The following is a 14587-nucleotide window of genomic DNA, read 5'->3' as shown; positions in this document are numbered from 1 at the left end:
AGATTTTGCTGGACTTCAAAAAATGGCTCGACATCAACTCAATAAATGTTCTAGTTCTGGCTAAGTTTTTAGGTTTGGCAAGAATGCCCCATGCGCCTTGGGCATTTGAGGTTTCCGTATATTACATTAATACTACACAAGATACACTTACAGACTTCCCAAAGAACAGTAGGTTTAACGGATTCATCTGGAGAAACTGTTGAGAATGCTGGAGGCATAATTCTGAAGGGATGTAGTAATCCTTCGTGGACTAATTCCAGTCCACTCATTAGTATTTTGCCTATGCTTTTGTGACTTTTACTATAAATAAGTTTGAGCAGTATTTTAGCCTGTATGAAGAGGTCTAACATGGATATTTCCGGTTATCTCCAGCCAATTTACTATAATTAGTTTCACTAGATCTAGGCTGCACTAATGCACTGCAGCACCAAATTAATAAATTTCAATTTGTAGACACTTCCTGCCTACAGAAATCATCAAGCCATTTACATGAGGAAACAATGCTTTGTGGGGGGTGGAACACCAAACTAAGACATCTCTTGGTGCATGCAGTGGATTGGATTTTACCCAAGCTGGGCTATTTTCTAATGATGCTAGATTCAGCACTTTTTCCTCTACAATAAGCCAGCAGCCTGAAATTAGTCTCAACAATATCAACTTAAAATGTTAGTTATTCAGTGGGAAGATTGTCATGTACAATCTCAAACATGGCATGCCTTTGAGAGAAGATTACTCCTTGCAAGACCAGAGGGGACATGCTACATTCCATTGGCACAGCAGGAGGCTTAGCTATACCAATAACAGGGTGGGTGAGCTTTCCAATCTGCGCAGTAATCTTGAATGACTGCATGGTGGGCCGAGTCTGAAATCTCAGGCTTAAGGGAGAGGATCTCTTTGAGGTGTTCTCACAGATTGCACTTAAAAAGTCTGAACCAGCTCATCTTTGAATAGCTTAGTGAGACAAGTGGGCTTCCGTTTATAAAGTTTGTGTCTGTTATTTTCATAACCAAGGAACACTGAAAACTGTATACAGCTCATTCAGACATTTTAATGTAAGATAAAGCAGTTCTTAGTTTGAAGCTGTGCCTGCTTTGATGAGTGCTTTTCATCAGTCTTCTGTAAACAGAGATGGGGCTCATGTGATATTGCAGTCGTGGATAGAAGAAGCAGGGATTCTCTTACAATCTGAGTCCTACTATTGTTTAACCAGACGTTGACCAGTAAAAGGTGCACTCTGGATCATAGGGGATTCATGGTTCACTTACACGAGTGACTGATGTCAATGAAACCAGTGCAAAACCCAAACATTGTGACAGTGCAGTTACAAGTGCCCTGAGGTTATTGTCAAAGGACTCTGTTGAGTTACAGTGGAAAGATGTTTACTCTCCATCTGGCTGCTCTATACCGGACTTGGGATTGTTTGAGATCACCAAGTATCATAAATAGTTGTGTTCCATTCCCCAGCACCAACATCTCTCCTTCAAAACAAATATCTTTTGCAACAAAATGGGCATATTTACTGGGAATCACATTCAATTGATCAGACTGACTGGTTATATCCAAATCACAAGCATCACAACCAACAGCAGAACCTACCACTATCTCCTGAAGTTGGGGAGGGAGGTGGAGTAGCAGCCGTAACACTGTTTTTATCCCAAATGGTCTCTAAAATACCTGCAAAGAAAAATATCATTGAGAAAATCTAACCCTTACGTGTAGAGTTTACTCAAGAATATTAACCAGCTCCACAACAAAGTTACCGTAACCCTGAATTTCAGGTCACACCCTGCAGTAGGTGAGTAAGCAGAAACTTTGAACAGTAACAAGATGAGCAACTTTTACACTGCAGGGTCCCAGCTTGCCCCTACGTTCTCTAAACTAGCACTAACCAGCAGGAGATACACAGTGTTTTATTTCAGAAGTTCCCTGGTAAAGAACTTTCTATTTCTGTACTAGCAGTCCCCTGTAAAGCTCCCTCCACTCCAGTCCCCAGTTGAGGTCCTTTGTCGTCAATACAAATAGCTGGTAGAACTCTATAACTTGGATTATGTGCCACTTTTCGACATTCAATTTCCATGGCCAATCCTTGGGCTATTGCAATAATTTATTTAACTCTGAGCCAGAAGCTTTCAGGAATTCAGGACTTTTCTTTATAAATCAACAGTGCTGACTAGGAGGCAATGACAATATGGCACTAGGGCAGGCAGTAGCTGGGCTGCACTGAGGCAGGCTGAACTCTAAATAGATGGGTCGTCTACTAAGGACACCTGGCTAACAGCAACATTCACTCGTACGCTCATTCCTCATAGTACAATAAAAACTAGTTTATTCAACACTTCAGAGTGGCAGCTTTGCATGCACAGTTCTGAGTATACACTAGAACTGACCTATTACTGGATTAGCAGAGAAGCACTTTGAAATAGTCATCATTTCATTTATACATAGTTTGCCAAGTCCTCTGATGAATGCTGATTTGGAGTTTCACAAAGCACAGCTAGCATAATCTCCTATTACCTTCTACAAGCTCATTTCACATGACATCACTAATGTACACTGGTCCTTGGTGAAGATTTATTGAATTGCAGGACTATTGGTTGCTAAATGGATCAGTATAAATATAGGTGCCCGAGGAGCTCCAACTGGGAATCTTTTATCACATCTATATGCTGGCACTGCACTCCCACAAAGACCTGTTTTAAGTACAAGACGCTTAGCAGAACACTGTAAAATAGGAAGTTTATACCACATGGGAGGAAATCCATATAACTGGCCTATACATTGCAGCACTTTGAAGTTGAAGGGAAATCTCATTTACAAAATATATAAATAAATGCATCTTAAATTGAAAAGGGGTCATTTCCGAACACAGGAACTACTGCATTCTTCTCTCCATTTGCAGCATTCACTAGTTTAATATTTCTAAAATGTGTTCCAATTACAATAGCACATAATAAATATTTTAAAATGTTAATATCTCCAACAGTACAAAGTTGCAGCTTAAGTAACAGGGTTAATCTCTATGTATTGGCACAGAGCTACTATTGATTCAGCAAGGTAAGGGTTACTCATTGTGTATCTGCAGTTACTATTGATTGATAGGAACATAGAAACAGGAGGCGGCCATTCAGCCTCTCAAGCCTGTTCTGCCATAAAGTTAGATTATGGCTGACCTGTACCTCAACTCCATATCCCTGGATACCCTTACCCAACAAAAGTCTATTGATCTCTGTCTTGAACATTTCAATTGTTCTAGCATCCACAACTTTTTTTTGGGGTGGGGGGGGGGGAAGTGTTGCAGATTTCCACTATATTTTGTGAGAAAAAGTGCTTTGTGATTTCACTCTGAAGTTGACTAGCAGATCACCTCCCAAACCCACGACCTTTTCCACCTAGAAGGACAAAGGCAGCAGGTGTATGGGAACACCACCACCTGCAAGTTCCCCTCCAAGTTACACACCATCCTGACTTGGAAGTATATCGCCGATCCTTGTCGTCGCTGGGTCAAAATCCTGGAACTCCCTCCCTAACAGCACTGTGGGAGTACCTTCACCACACGGACTGCAGTGGTTCAAGAAGGTGGCTCACCATCACCTTCTCAAAGGCAATTAGGGATGGGCAATAAATGCTGGTTTTGCCAGCGACGCCTAGATCCCATAAGTAAATAAAAAAGAGATGGGCAATAAATGCCGGCCTTGCGTTGTACACCTACAATCCAAGAATTAATCATTTAAAAAAATGGAGCAAGTGACAAAAACACTCGATTGCTGTCTATATACAAATCGCAGTGTCTTACCAAGGCAACTAACCAGCTGCCTTGGTAAGACACCGTGATTTGTATATAGACAGCAGAATTGTACACTTAATTTTCCTCAACAGAGATGTAGATTTTACATAGGGGTCTGCATTACAAGATAAGTTGGGGGTGGAGGAGAAGAGGGACTTTAGCTGCTCTCATTCACTGGTCTTGGCTAGAAAGAACTCACGTTTATGTAGTGCCAAATCACTGCAGCCCCACTTATGCAGTGAAAAATGGCAGCGATTGTGTGCACAGCGAGATCCCGCAAAAGCAAAGATTAATGACCAGTTCATTTTTTGCAGAGATCAATCTTCCTATTAAATGGGGAAATGCAAAACTTGCTATAAAATGTAGACTGTGAATGCAAAGTATTAATATTTCTTTGCATAACACAAATAAAAATTGCAATAATTTGAAATGCAAGAGTTACAGATGCCACCTGTTTTGTATACTGTCGTTTATTGCACCCACATAATAGAAAGAACTTACATTTATAAAGCATCTCATAACATCCTTGGGACACCCTTATGCATTTCATGGCCCATGAATTACTTTTGAAGTGTAGTTCTTTGTGTAAGCAAATCGGACAGCCAATTTACGCAGAAATAGCAATGTGATGAATGACCAGTCAAGTCTGTGTGGAGTTTGCACATTCTCCCCGTGTTTGCGTGGGTTTTCTCCGGGTGCTCCGGTTTCCTCCCACAGTCCAAAGATGTGCGGGTTAGGTTGATTGGCTATGATAAATTGACCCTTAGTGTTAGGGGGATTAAATACGTGGGGTTACAGGGATAGGGTGGGATATGTGTTGGTGTAGGGGTTACGGGGATCGGGTGGGATATGTGTCGGTGCAGGCTCGATGGGCCGAAATGGCCTCTATCTGCACTGTGGGGTTTCTGTGATTTCTGTGAAGTGTTCCTGGTGGTGTTGGGTGAGGGAGGAATGTTGGCCGGGATACTGGGAGAACCCACTGCTCTTTTGCATAATGCAATTGGGTCTTTTACTTCCAACTGAACAAGTAGATGGACCCTTAATTTAACGTTAGATCTAAAAGATGGCACCTCCAACAATGTAGCACTCCCTCAGTACTGCACTGAAGTGTCAGTCTAGTTTGTGTGCTCAAGTTCTGGAACTCTGAATCTATCAACTCAATGGGACAGAGCTACCAAATGAGCCAAGCTAACATATAGCAAAAATAGATATCGAAATGTGGGCGAGGAGAGGCAAGAAAATCCCTTACTACAATGCATTTTTACATTTCTGGGTGGCTCTCAATCACAGTTAACAATGATCGGTCAGGTTTAATTACCCGTATACAGTGACTTCCTTAGTATATGAAAAATAGCCAGCTTCAGTGAGGCGAGTGGACCACATTCGTAAGGAAATTTATTGATCCCGGGGGCACTTAGATCCACAACCGTGGCTGTCCAATTATCTCATGCGGTAGCACCAAATCATAGAAGATTACATGAAAGGAGGCTGCCATTCAGCCTATTATATCTGTGCTGGCTCTTGCTAGAGCAATCCAAAACTAATACCACTGCTCCACGCTCTCCCCATAGTCTTTGCATCTTTCTCTGCTTCAAATACTATCCAATTTTTCCTTAAAAGCAACCATCTCTGCCTGAAATGGTTTGGGCAGATAGAAGGTAATGATATTTGCTCAGCGATCAAACACTATAGAATTGCAGAATTTACAACACAGGAAGTTATTCAGCCCATCATTCCTGTGCCAGTTCTAGCTCCTCAACTGGAGCTATATATATTAATCCCATTTTCTTACCCTTTCTCTGCATCCTTTTATATTCTTCCTTTTCAAACACTTAATTAATTTCCTTTCAAATGATGTTAATGATCACTGCTTAGCAACAATTTGTAGTGAAGCATCCCATGTTCTAGTGAAGCATCCCATGTTGTAATAACCCTCTAGGGAATAAAATAACTTCCTCCATTGTTCTTCTAATGACAGTCCTGTTTCCTCGTTGCTGATCTCCCAACGAGGAGAAACAATCCTTCACTGTTTACCCAACGTTGTACTATGACCTCTGCTCATACTGACCTGTGAGAAGGCCCAGTACTGTTGGCACCTGATCCAGCAGCAGTTTTCGGAGTTCCTCCTTCCGTGCCACACTGAGGTCCTCCCGTGGGCACGCCAACTCCTCAGAGGTGGTCTTCAACATGATCAGACCCAAAGGTGTGGTGGAAGGAGCCTGGATTAGCTAGAATGGGAAGACATTTCACAGCTTATAGAGAACCAGGCAAATAGGTAACGTTTATAGTACAGGGCTAGACTGTTAGCAAGTGACTTGAAATAATTCACCTTGGTAGCATACACAACCCCTCCCACTGTCCCCTTTGTAGCTGTCTGCCAGGAGGGGCACCGAGACTGACCAAGTGAGCAATGTTAGCTTCATCAGCTAGAGACTAATAAATCACTTTTAAAGCTCCCGTTGACAGCCAACTCCGAGGCTGCAGCTAGCACTAGACAGGAGACAATCAAGCTGCAGCCTGTGCCTGACCCAATGCGACTGGATAACCTCACAACTTGAACGCACTGAATATGCCAAGTCTAATGAAGCTCTGCCGCTGTCCGAGCTCTGAATCAACCTCGGACCTCGCACCTCTCCGGTCAGATCCAAACAGCTGATATAAATGAAGCAGTTGGATGCTTTCAGTGGCACCATGTGAGAGAGTTACTGTGCCCATTAAAAAGCTCGGTAGAGTTGACACTCCTGGTACCCGGCTGAGCCTGCCACTTTGAGCTTGGACAGGTTCAACACGCTGCAGCTGCACACCAGCCCTATTTGTGGCCTGAGACAGCATGTGGTACACCGGCAGACAATTAGCAATTCCACCTGTCACTTCAACTGATGTAGAGGTAAGTGGAAAACGCTGGGTTCCAATTTTGAAAAGCAATGGAATGTTGGACTTTATCTCAAAGGAACTGGAATTCAAAAATGAGGAAGTGATGCTTCAGTTGTACACAGCCTTGGTCAGACTCCATCTGGAGCACTGCGTTCAGTTTTGGGCACCGGTCCTCAGGAAGGATGTATTGGCCTTGGAGGGGATACAGTGCGGATTCACCAGAATGATACCAGGACCTAAAGAATTAAATTGTGAGGAGAGGTTGGATAAACTTAGCTTTATTCCCTTGAGTTTAGAAAGTTGAGTAGTGATCTAATTGAGGTATTTAAAATGATTAAGGGATTAGATAGGGTACAGAGAGGAACTATTTCCTCTGGTGGGGGAAATCCAGAACAGGGGGACACAATCTTAATTAGAGCTAGGCCATTTAGGAATGAAATCAGGAAACACCTTTTCACAAAGGGTATTGACACACGCAAGATGTGTGTGTTAGCACGAGGGCCATGAAAGAAATCTGGATTTATTTCTGGGAGACCTATTTCATCCTCATGGGAAATTATTTTATTGATGGATTATAGTACGGCAGATAAAACAATTACTGCCAATATAAACTGGTAATTACAGCAGGAGTATCCAGACCTATACTGTTGATGCTTCACTTGCCTACATTACCTGTAACGTGCTGGTGAAAAAATCATGGTAGAACATTGGCCAGTCCTGCCTCCCAATATCCACAATTACTTTGCACAACTTGTTGCGGATGAAATATGGCATTGTCTTGTGGTGTGCCAACAGAAGTTTGGGTAGGCAGCTTCGAATCTCCATTTTGTCCTGCGACGGGACTCCCAGCCACATCTTATTAATTAGGTTCTGGGTGGGCAAAAGCATTCCGAATTAAAAAAAAATAAAGTTACTTCAAGCCATTAACCTTAAACAAAATACAGGTTCTAACTACAGATAAAAAATTCCCCGACCTGGCATTAAAAAAGTGTGCGCGTCAAAAGCAGCAGTTATAGAATGGCACTACTAGCAAGTTGCTGTAGTTTCCTTTTACCTCCTGTCCCATTTAAGGGATCAGAGCCCTATGCTTGCACCAGGTTAGCATCCATTTTGTGAAGTGCTGTGGCACATTTGTGTGTTAAAGGCGCTATATTTGTCAGCTGTGGCTCTGTGGGTAGCACACTCGCCTCTGAGTGAGAAGATTGTGGGTTCAAGTCCCACTCCAGGGACTTGTGTACATAAAGCTAGGCTGACGCTCCAGTACAGTACTGAGGGAGTGCTGCACTGTCGGAGGTGCCGTCTTTCAGGTGAGACGTTAAACCGAGGCCCCGTCTGTTCGCTCAGATGGACGTAAAAGATTCCATAGCACTATTTCAAAGAAGAGCAGGAGAGTTCGCCCTGGTGTCCTGGCCAATATTTATTCCTCAATCAGCAACACTAAAACAGATTATCTGGTCATTATCACATTGCTGTTTGTGGGAGCTTGCTGTGCGCAAATTGGCTGCCATGTTTCCCACATTACAACAGTGACTCCGCTTCAAAAGTACGTCATTGGCTGTAGAGCGCTTTGAGATGTCCGCTGGTCGTGTAAGGCGCTATATGAATGCAAGTCTTTCTGTCTTTATATATAAATACAAACTGCTGTTGAGATAACTGTAGAGATCACTTCATTCCTCATCTGTAAGAAACCTCTTTAGCGGACTTACCCAGAGTCTGCTGGGGCACATCGAATCAGCATATTAAACAATTCACTTGCAGTGCACTAAAATGAGTCAATCATTTTACACCACGTGATGCAATGTGGATTGGGCTGGAGGCATCAACAGCTACTTTTTGCCATCTTTACACATGCTTATATTAGGAACAAACCACTGTTCCTCAGATTAATGTTTTCTCTCCCCACCACCTTACGCCTCACTTTAGTACACAAACTTTACCTGGTGCTACTGGGCTATTTAGAAACTGGCTGTAAATCATCAGTGTGCTAAGCAAGACGGTCTAGGATCAGGACTCCGTAGCCCAGTGACCCAACATTTGAACATTCTGCTTTTGGAAGCAACAGGAAGCAGTGGGGCCAGTGCAAACCCCCGCAAGGCCCGTTACACGGCTTTCATTCAACATTCTTGACTCACCTCAAACACTGTCAAGCTATACATCATGACATACTCATTACGAGTGTTGGATAAGAAGTAAATACAGTGTTGCCATGCTCCAATCTGCTGTGCAAAGTTATTTAACAGCTCCTCTGTGGGACAAAGGATATTCACAGTGAGGCAGGCTTTAGACTTCAGATAGCGACCAGCATAATGTAGGCACTGCGAATGTCACCATAAATTACAAACATACCCATGCACACACATCCCAATCACAATGGCCCATCAACAAGTGCAGATAATGACAATATACATATGGGTTTAAGACCCCATTAACTGTTGAAAAGCAGATGCAAATGAGAACAGTCCACGGAACTTTAAATAAAAGGTAGAATTTAAAAGTTCAGAGGTGAAAATGATGCATTTAGAATTATAAAGCTACTAAATGGACATGGACAGTCTTAAGTAAACAGAGTCACTGTAGACATAATAGGGGCTTACATGCGTGAACTGATGGAGAGCAACGCCTCCTCCACTCCAAAGATAATACTAGGGGAATCATTATGGACAACCCTAAACCTCATCCGTTCAAACCATGGCAGATGTGGATACTTGATGCACAAATGGAAAATTAAAAACTCTCCAGCGTGCGAATGTGGTCGCCCAGAACAGACCATGGAACTCCTTCTTAGGCAGTCCCTCAGAACCGAGGATGACTTGCTTCCACATTAAAAATGAGTTCGCAGGTGACTGATGAGTCCAATGTGGGACCTACAGTCTCTGTCACAGGTGGGGCAGACGGTGGTTGAAGGGGCAGGTGGGTGGGGTGCTTGGGTTGACGTGCGCTCCTTGCGCTGCCTGCGCTTGGCTTTCGCTTGCTCCTGGCGAAGAGACTCGAGGTGTTCGGCGCCTTCCCGGATGCTTCTCCTCCACTTTGTGCGGTCTTGGGCCAGGGATTCCCAGGTGTTGGTGGGGATGTTACACTTTTTCCAAGGAGGCTTTGAGGGTGTCCTTGAAGAGTTTCCTCTGCCCATCTGGGGCTCTCTTGCCGTGCCGGAGCTCCGAGTAGAGCGCTTGTTTTGGGAGTCTCGTATCATGGACGATACCATGGAACATGTAACAACTCAATGCCCGATTCACAAATACGAAGGAGGCATCACAGCAATACGCTCCGCTACTCCCGACACAATTATCTGGCTTAACCACCTCAATGTAAAATTAGTTACTCTACATGCAAAATAATATTATGGACTGGCACTAGACCCGTTGGTCCCCATTATGACAGGTTGTGGGGGGAGGTGAGACAATTCCAATCTTAAGAGGATCTTTGGATCTCTATTCAAAACAACCAGCTGGTAAACAGCACAACAGAATGGCCTACAATTCCCAACATAAGTTCTTGATCTCAAATGGCCACGAGGCAGGAGAAATGCAGCAGCAAGCAGACAGGAGGGACTTCACCAACCAAGACAGGAAAAAGGGGATAAAAATAGAATTATTCTTGTACATCCCCGTATAGCTAGTTAAGAGAGCCAAGCCATGCCATTAGAGCTCCATGGCAATTCATCTGGAGCAATAGCCAGCTCTAGTCACTCACCGATCTCCCTTTTCCGCTCGTTTGTGGTGTAACTGTGAAAAAACTCTGTCATAAGACTCTCCAGCGCACGCAGAGAGGCCTCTTCAGATGCCTGTGAAAACAAACAGTGAGGCTGCATTAACCCAACCCAAGGAATGATGCAGGTTATTCAGATTGGTTTGAAGGACTCACCAATGTACACTAATCAGGATACTGTACATTAGTAAATCAATCAGTGTTCTTGAAAAGAAAAGTTAGTGAACAATTCCAAGATTGAACAGAAGAGAATAAGGAGGAAGGGATGAGGTAACACCAAACTTGGGTTTTAAAAGTCTGTAGATTGCTGAAGTCTGAGGGAGGGAAGGAGTTCAGGTTTCGGAGCAGTTGTCCTTTCTGGAAGTGTCTCTCTGGAATTTAGACTGAAACAAATACAGCAGTAATGAGCCCAATGAGGCAGTTGCGATTTTTGCGATAATCTGTATTGTGATGCAAGATTTCTGCCAGAATTACAATCCATCTACATTTATTGATTACTGACCAATTATCAGATCTGAAAACCAACATTTAAAGGGAAATCCGGGGTTTACTCCCCCACTACGCTACACAGGGGGTAACTCCGACAACGGGAGCAGTCAATTCAGCCTGAATGGTCTGGAGCAGCGGGACCCCGGGAAACTCTACTGACCGCACTTTCCTGAGTTTTAGGTTTGGCTCGCGGATTGGTCACAGGCCCCATTGTTTTCTATGCAGGAGCACATATCACCTCTCATCAGTGACAGCGAGTGATCAAGCAGGAAGGGACACCCAACCCGATGTGACTCTCAACAGGTAACATTTAGCTTTCAAATAAAAGTTAAAACCACATTTTGATAAATACTATTTCCAAGGATAAAATGCATGAGGAGTATTTGGAATTTAAAAAAGGACTTCCCTAAACTTGCTCTTCCCCTTTAACTCCCTTTACATATCCCTGCAGTTTAGATATTAATTATGGAAACTGCAGAGTGCAATGAATAAGATTTTAAATGGAGGATCTTTGTATCTTGGGGGACATTTTGAAAGTAAATTAGTTCTAGAAACCACAGCCACCTATTTCCATTGCAATAAACACATATTCTGAAGGGACAATCCATGGAAACAGAGCAGGACATCCCAAAGCACTCCAGCAGAACTGTGACTGCAATATTAAAGTGACCTAGTCAGCTCATTGAGGTTGGTTAGGAAGGAGCAGGAGGCAGTGAAGAGTAACAAGGAGGAATTCACATAAAACCATGGTAATTGTCTGAATTACATCAGAGTGAGGATTTCATGTAGAGAATCGTGTAAACACTATTAGCAATTACCAAATGTAGGGGCTCCTCTGGAATTATTACAACAATTTCATGACATTTGCATTGTGTCACAACAATGGAATGCAGTACAGCTTTTGATTAGGTCAGGCATTCCCAAGAGCTAAACACTTAACCCCTTAGCAGAAAAAAACCCTTTAATGAGATTAAATGCTTTTTTGATAGAGCTTTAATACCCCATTTCCTTTTCCACAAACTAACATTAAAAGGGGAGCCGAGATTCTCTCCCTGCTACACTGCTTCATGACATCAAACTAAAGAGGGTTCACTGCAAACAGGGACAGAGATTTCAGACCAGCCTGAATGGCCTGGACCACCAGGTCAGCCTTCAGAAGAGTGTTCACTGGCAGGTACAGACTGTTCCCAGTCACTTGGCAATGGTAATGTAACCTGAAACAAAATCAGCCTATTTTTGTACCGGTGCTACGTAATCCACCCCCCCTCAATATAAACTGGAGAGGCCCCACAGCACCAGATGTGGCTAGATACAGAATCATTTACAAGTAATGTTTCAGTAAAATAAAGCCCATATACAACATTTGTAGAACTCCACTGACATTGAAAATTAAGTGGTTTACAAGGATGAAGAGGACAAGATGAAGGAAGTCACATGACAGATTAGAGACAGAAAGCACCATTGAACAGCTTTAAGGAGGCTTTTAAAAGGGAGAGAGGCAACAAGGTTAAGTGGTTTTGAACGTGTTCCCGAGAGCAAGGGTGTAGAGGCAGAAAAATCAATACCCGAGTCAGAGAAGCAAAGGGTCCATGCTGGGAAAGATTGCTGATTTAAAGTAGAATGAGACCAAATGAGAGATATGAAAACACGGTGATGGTACTGAAGTACATACACTGCAGGATGGGAAGCCAGCGGGATTAGGTATGAACAGGGGCGGTGGGCATGAAGAATTTTGACAGAGGACTTGGTCTACATAGTTCAGGATTAACTATCATTTGCAAAGGGAGAAGGGCAGGCAGGCAAGGAGAGAATTCTCAGTTCACTGCTGCAGTTTTACATACTTAAGGACTGACTAAAGCTTGGGCACTGGACGTCTGAGCATTCTGTGAAAACAAATTGCAGTGTGCTGCTAAATGCAGCATATGGTCTGAGGTCTGGATTGTGTAGCCCTTGCTATTACAGTTCAGAGTGCTCAACTTTTGATGTTACAGAACTCGATCTGGTACAGCAACCTTCAAAGAGGTGACCTGTTCACATAGAAATCACAGCACAGAAACAGCCCATGCTGGCGTTTATGCTTCACACAAGCCTCCTCCCACCCTACAAAGAGCAAATATTAGGCAAATAAAAATACAGAAACCAACTAACTTCAGTCATAACACTGTAAAATCAAAGCGTACCAACATAACAATTAGTAATAAGAAATGAGAAAAGTAAAAGTAACAAAGTGGCAGAATCTAAAAGAAACACCATTTGTGCATGAGTGGTTTGCCATTTTAGGGTTTTATGCAAACAGAAATTCCTTGGAAGGCGCCAAGAATGTCTCCCAACAAATGCTGAACTCTTAGTTCTGTATCATCTGTGCTCCAGTGGTGGGAGCTGGCTGACTAACAAATTTGCCTTCCTAGCCCCCATGCCAGCTGATTTTGTAAACTGTTTTATCTCCTCAGGTACTGTCCCCTTCCCTTTCAAATCTGCGGTCATCATGCCCCACTCCTCAAAAAACCCACCATTGACCCCTCTGTCCTTGCAAACCGCCTGATCATCAGCTTCTCATCAGTTGTCACCTCCCAAATCTGTGCAACATTCACAATCCACAGAAAACAGCTGGTTAAAATATCAAATCAGAAACCATGTTTCACTCTCCTTTGGCCCCCCCCACCCCACGTGTTCCCCTCTGCAAGGCGAAGATTTTTGTTGGGCTAGTTAGAATGCTACAAAGAGCTTTAAAGCCAATGGATTACTTTTGAAGTGCAGTCAGTCGTTCTGTAAGAAAATGCAGCAGCCATTTTGCACATAGGAAGTTCTTACTAACAGCACGTGAATGAATGCATGAGCAGATAATGATTCTGGCGTTGGTTGAAGGAGGAATGTCGGCCAGGACACGGAGGAAACTCATTGTTCTTCAAATAGTATGATATTTAATGTCTACCTGAGCAGGCAGATGGGGCTTCAGTTTAACATCTCCTCCAAAAGACAGCAGCTCTGGCAACGCAGCACTCCCTCAAGTATTTCTCGCAGATGTCAGCCTAGATTATGTGCCCAAGTCTTCAAGTGGGACTTGAATCCACAACCTTCTAAGGTGAGAGCATCACCAACTCGGCTAGGCTGATATTTGACCGATTAGACCAGCTGTTGACTCATGCCTGATGTGCTGCTGTCTCAATAGCTCTATGACAGGGTGTTTTCATCAATCTGAAGCATCCCAAGGAAAATGCATGTCCTCCTTGTAACCTCTAAATCCACTAGGTCCGTTATACACCACTTTATTCCAAAACATGAAATGCTGTCTTCCTGCCCTCCAGCAATTGCTGCTTACAGTATATAACTTGTATTTATATAGCGCCTTTAACGTAGTAAAACATCCCAAGGCGTTTCAGAGGAGTATTACAAGACAGAAAATTTGACACCGAGCCACATAAGGAGAAATTAGGGCAGGTGACCAAAAGCTTGGTTAAAGAGGTAGGTTTTAAGGAACGTCTTAAAGGATGAAAGAGAGGTAGAGAGGCGGACAGGTTTAGACAGGGAATTCCAGAGCTTGGGGCCTAGGCAACAGAAGGCACGGCCACCAATGGTTGAGCGATACTTTAAAAGCTTTCATTCAGGACGCACATGGTGGGGAAACTGCTCCTTAAACAAGTGTAAAATGCTACAGAAGTACTCAAAAGTGAAGTAAAGCTACAGGCAGGCATTGGAGGCGCTATGAGCCTGAACCCAGCTTTCTGCTGCATTACT

At 43.3% G+C, this 14587-nt stretch overlaps 1 protein-coding gene across 3 annotated transcripts in view; it reads right to left on the bottom strand.

Annotated features, from left to right (window-relative positions):
* xpo6 (exportin 6) overlaps positions 1–14587 on the bottom strand; it is a 100140-nt gene that overhangs the window by 60705 nt on the left and 24848 nt on the right. For 2 of the 3 annotated variants that reach the window (XM_086000973.1, XM_086000972.1), the window contains exons 2-6: positions 10349–10439; positions 8791–8903; positions 7331–7528; positions 5853–6012; positions 1597–1674 (exon numbers count right to left, since the gene is read on the bottom strand). In XM_086000973.1, the coding sequence (XP_085857099.1) occupies positions 1597–1674; positions 5853–6012; positions 7331–7528; positions 8791–8903; positions 10349–10439 (640 nt within the window). The remainder of the gene's footprint in view (positions 1–1596; positions 1675–5852; positions 6013–7330; positions 7529–8790; positions 8904–10348; positions 10440–14587) is intronic. The other variant, XM_086000974.1, reaches the window with a different exon arrangement.

Source organism: Somniosus microcephalus, chromosome 11 (assembly GCF_052327205.1).
Source record: "Somniosus microcephalus isolate GS21.2 chromosome 11, FLI_Smic_1.0, whole genome shotgun sequence".
Lineage (NCBI taxonomy): Eukaryota > Metazoa > Chordata > Chondrichthyes > Squaliformes > Somniosidae > Somniosus > Somniosus microcephalus.
The sequence above is the reverse complement of the archived record's forward strand: the minus strand, read 5'-3'. Positions and strand labels throughout refer to the sequence as shown.